Here is a 3,804-nt window from a genome sequence, read left to right as displayed (position 1 = left end):
TATAATATATATATATATATATAATATATATTATATATATATATATATATATATATATATATATATATATATATATATATATATATATATATGTATATATATATATATGGCATTTGCCGGAGGATATGGCTTCCAATAGAGGCACTCTAGCAAGGTCATCAACTGTATAACTGTCACTGCACACGTCGTTGAGCGAAAGTCGGTTGTTTGTGCCTCTATTGACTTGCCATTTCTGTTGCAATGTGATCTGCGCCGTGAGCATGCGAACACTTCTAGCATCCGTGCTGTGTGCTTTAATATGTTTGTGATTACGTTGCGTGGGCGTACTGTACATTGAGATGGCGATACTTGTCTTTCGAGCATTCGTGAACTATATATTGGACATACATATACACAGCAACATATGACACGGACATACATATGAACAGCAACATATGACACAAGGCACTATTCGTGAACATTATATTGTAAGTTTTTTACCGAGATACCCGAAAGAATTAGGAAATATTATACGATAGATACGATAGATATTATCTAAACCCTGATTATACGATAGATGTATCTCGATTACGGGTTGTCAGAGTTTTTCTCTCCGCCAAACCGGGTTTAATGCGCACCTTCCTACCAGGTCGCAATCGCAAGGCCGCGGAGGAACGCGCGCATGAATTCAACGTCAAACTCTTCAACGGTGAAACGTGTGACTTGTTTGTCAATGCCACACCAGTCACCGACAGAGACCTGTCATTGGCAGACAACTTCATCGATGCGTTGAAAGACTGCAAGTTAGCCTTTGACCATGAACTAGAGGGGCGATATCTCACGGACTACTGTGCGACCCACAGATGCAGATGCAGTGGGAGTTGTTCTTGGAGGGGTTGGTGGACAGGGCACAGATCCCGGCTCTGCTGCAAGAGGCGGAGGAGAAATGCTAACGTCAAGGCAACCGCACGCGCGAGATACAGCTCACTGCGTGTGTACACGTGTGAAGGTACGTACACGCATCGACATTTATACGTATTTGTGTACGTATGTAATATCTACATGTGAATTTACGTACACTCATCGACATTCATGCGTATTCGTTTACGTATATAATATCTACATGTGAATTTACGTACACTCATCGACACTCATACGTATTCGTTCCCGCATATACTATCTATGTGCATCCCCTCCGTTGATGCAATACAGTGATGCTGAATGGCAGAGAATGGCTACGGTATGCGGGATTGGCTGTCATGCTAACCGCATGTGAGTATTGTATATCGTCGAGACAGGAAACAACAATAAAGTTAAAGCTTCCAAGCTCAGAAGTATCATAGACAGCGGAAGCTTGTAATGAAATTAAAAGCTCAGAAGTAATACACACAGCGGAGAGATCGTACTGTCAGTGTCACTGAATTGTCGCAGTGGGCATGCTGAGTAAGCCCGTGGAATGCACACGATAGAAGAACAAATACATCATCGATATGATATATGCACACTCGCCCCACACGTAAGTGATAAGTATAATCGACAGAATATATGCACATTCGTACCACACGTAGGTGATAAGTACAGTCATCAGCAAACGATATCCAGACACAGACGGACTACCAGCATACAACATACCACTTACACACCAAAAAACCGATCATTCCTATAAATTTTCTGGCATGTCTATACGCAGACAGCGACGCACTATAGACAAAGTCAAATATGTATGTAGAGATATAGTGACGCAATATATGTACAATCATATATAGATATATAGTGACATAATATATGTACAATCATATACAGATATAGTGACACAATATATGTACACGCACTCGTACAATCCCCCACACACGTAACTTCCAGCGACAGAGATAGACTGGAACGAGAAGATTTGCCAAGTATATCTTACAAGCCATCTAAAACGCACAATACCACAACTCAACATACATGCTAGTGAACGTTAATTCATGATATCATATCAATCACCAGGAGAGACATGCAATGCAATCAACCGACCGCTACTTGTACTACGAGAAACCGACAAGTGGACGGAGACAACTATTTCTCTCACATCGTACTATATCAGTTGTAGCTTGTGATACGCTTATATACAGTAGATATAGTGACACAATATATGTACAATTGATACGCTTAAATACTGTCACAGTGGGTGGTTTATGATACGCTTATATACTGTCACAGTGTGTGGTTTATGCTATGCTTATATACTGTCACAGTGTGTGGTTTATGATACGCTTATATACTGTCAGTGTATAGTGAAGATATGAATTCTGCAAATACTAAGCATCGACCTCTGTTTACTATGCCGCATGGTATCCTCCTGAGAAGTGGTACGCAATTGACCTTGGTCAGCAAAACTCTCAGTAGCGATATATTGGATATCCATCCCATTTTGATCTAAGTTAAGGATTGGTATAAATAATTTCTACACTAGTGTAGTATGTGTCAATAGTTACTATATACCAGTGTAATATGTGTCTATAGTTACTATATACCAGTGTAATATGTGTCTATAGTTACTATATACCAGTGTAATATGTGTCTATAGTCTATATACCAGTGTAATATGTGTCTATAGTTACTATATATCAGTGTAATATGTGTCTATAGTCTATATACCAGTGTAATATGTGTCTATAGTTACTATATACCAGTGTAATATGTGTCTATAGTTACTATATACCAGTGTAATATGTGTCTATAGTTACTATATACCAGCGTAATATGTGTCTATGGTTACTATATACCAGTGTAATATGTGTCTATAGTTACTATCGCCGCGTGTTTTCGTGCAAGGCAATAGCACAGTTAGTAGACTATAGCTGCAAATGTACGTATACTTGCGGCAGCAACCATGCCTATATAGCGCTACAGCAAGCTTAATCAACACTGTGGATAAGCAATACATGCGTATATATATATACACCATAGCCTTCTAGTAAATCAGACAAGAGACTATGTATATATATACGCATCATGATTCAGCTGACGCGTGTTAATCTCAGTATACGAAAGCGGCATTTTTATAGATAGACAAAATACTCAAAAATATATTTTTTATAACTTATGTTTTTAAAAAATACACGGGAGTGCAGGACATGCAGTGATTTAAAACACTCAGCAGTACTACAGACTATGCACATGTAGGGCAGCGCACGCCACTTCACACAGTTACGTTAGGAGAGTTGCTTGATTGTATTCGGCTGATTGCTGACCAAACGAACATTTACACCCCTACACCTACAACACGTTCCTTACCAGCTACAACTCAAAATGTCACTCTCCGAGAAAGAGATAGAAGGCTTCCGAGCGAATTTAGAACAAGTGCAATACGCACTAGAGGCAGATCCGGAAAATGCTGAGCTTCTCAAGCTACAGAGAGATTTAACACAGCTACTGAGTCTGGCCCATGACGGAACACCTGCTGAACCTCAAGGTGTGTTGACTTATGCTCGTACGTATTCGAGCTAAATATTGGCGGTGTATAGTATAGGTAGATAGAGTTTCTTGGTATGCGTATTCGTGCTGTTTGTGTCGGAGATGAACTTTCGCATCACTTTACTGAGCTCTGGCTACCGAAATGGAAATGTAGCTTTTGCACGAGTGATAATCGATATATAATTTTTTTATGCACAGCTGTATATACACGACTTGCATCAGTGAGTGCACGCCAAGTATAACTCACACACGCACGCACTCTCTCACACACAATCACACACACACATAGAGACAGAGCAAGAGACACACTAGAATATACACATAAAACACAAACAAACACACACACACACACACACACACACACAC

General features: G+C 39.7%; 2 protein-coding genes across 2 annotated transcripts; both read left to right on the top strand.

The window, feature by feature from the left end:
• The first annotated feature begins 562 nt into the window (after positions 1-562).
• On the top strand, positions 563-1,474 carry SARC_11339 (hypothetical protein). The gene is made up of 2 exons (XM_014294576.1): positions 563-988; positions 1,192-1,474. The coding sequence occupies exons 1-2, from the start codon at positions 610-612 to the stop codon at positions 1,320-1,322; spliced, it is 510 nt and encodes a 169-aa protein (XP_014150051.1). The 5' UTR covers positions 563-609; the 3' UTR covers positions 1,323-1,474.
• A 1,604-nt stretch (positions 1,475-3,078) lies between these two features.
• Positions 3,079-3,436, top strand: SARC_11338 (hypothetical protein; the record flags this gene model as incomplete). The annotated part of the gene is made up of 1 exon (XM_014294575.1): positions 3,079-3,436. A coding segment is annotated over exon 1 (163 nt), but the record flags the coding sequence as incomplete, so codon positions are not given.
• Between the last annotated feature and the right edge of the window lie 368 nt (positions 3,437-3,804).

The sequence above is a fragment of the Sphaeroforma arctica genome (assembly GCF_001186125.1).
Source record: "Sphaeroforma arctica JP610 unplaced genomic scaffold supercont1.1638, whole genome shotgun sequence".
Classification (NCBI taxonomy): Eukaryota; class Ichthyosporea; order Ichthyophonida; genus Sphaeroforma; species Sphaeroforma arctica.
Note: the sequence above shows the minus strand (reverse complement) of the source record. Positions and strands in the feature narration are given on the sequence as shown.

Bases quoted from the DNA above. Each gene is read 5' to 3' on its own strand.
- SARC_11339 (XM_014294576.1), top strand. From the start codon at position 610: ATGCGCACCTTCCTACCAGGTCGCAATCGCAAGGCCGCGGAGGAACGC. The intron at 989-1,191 runs GTACGTACACGC...GATGCAATACAG, and splicing joins GCGTGTGTACACGTGTGAAG to TGATGCTGAATGGCAGAGAA.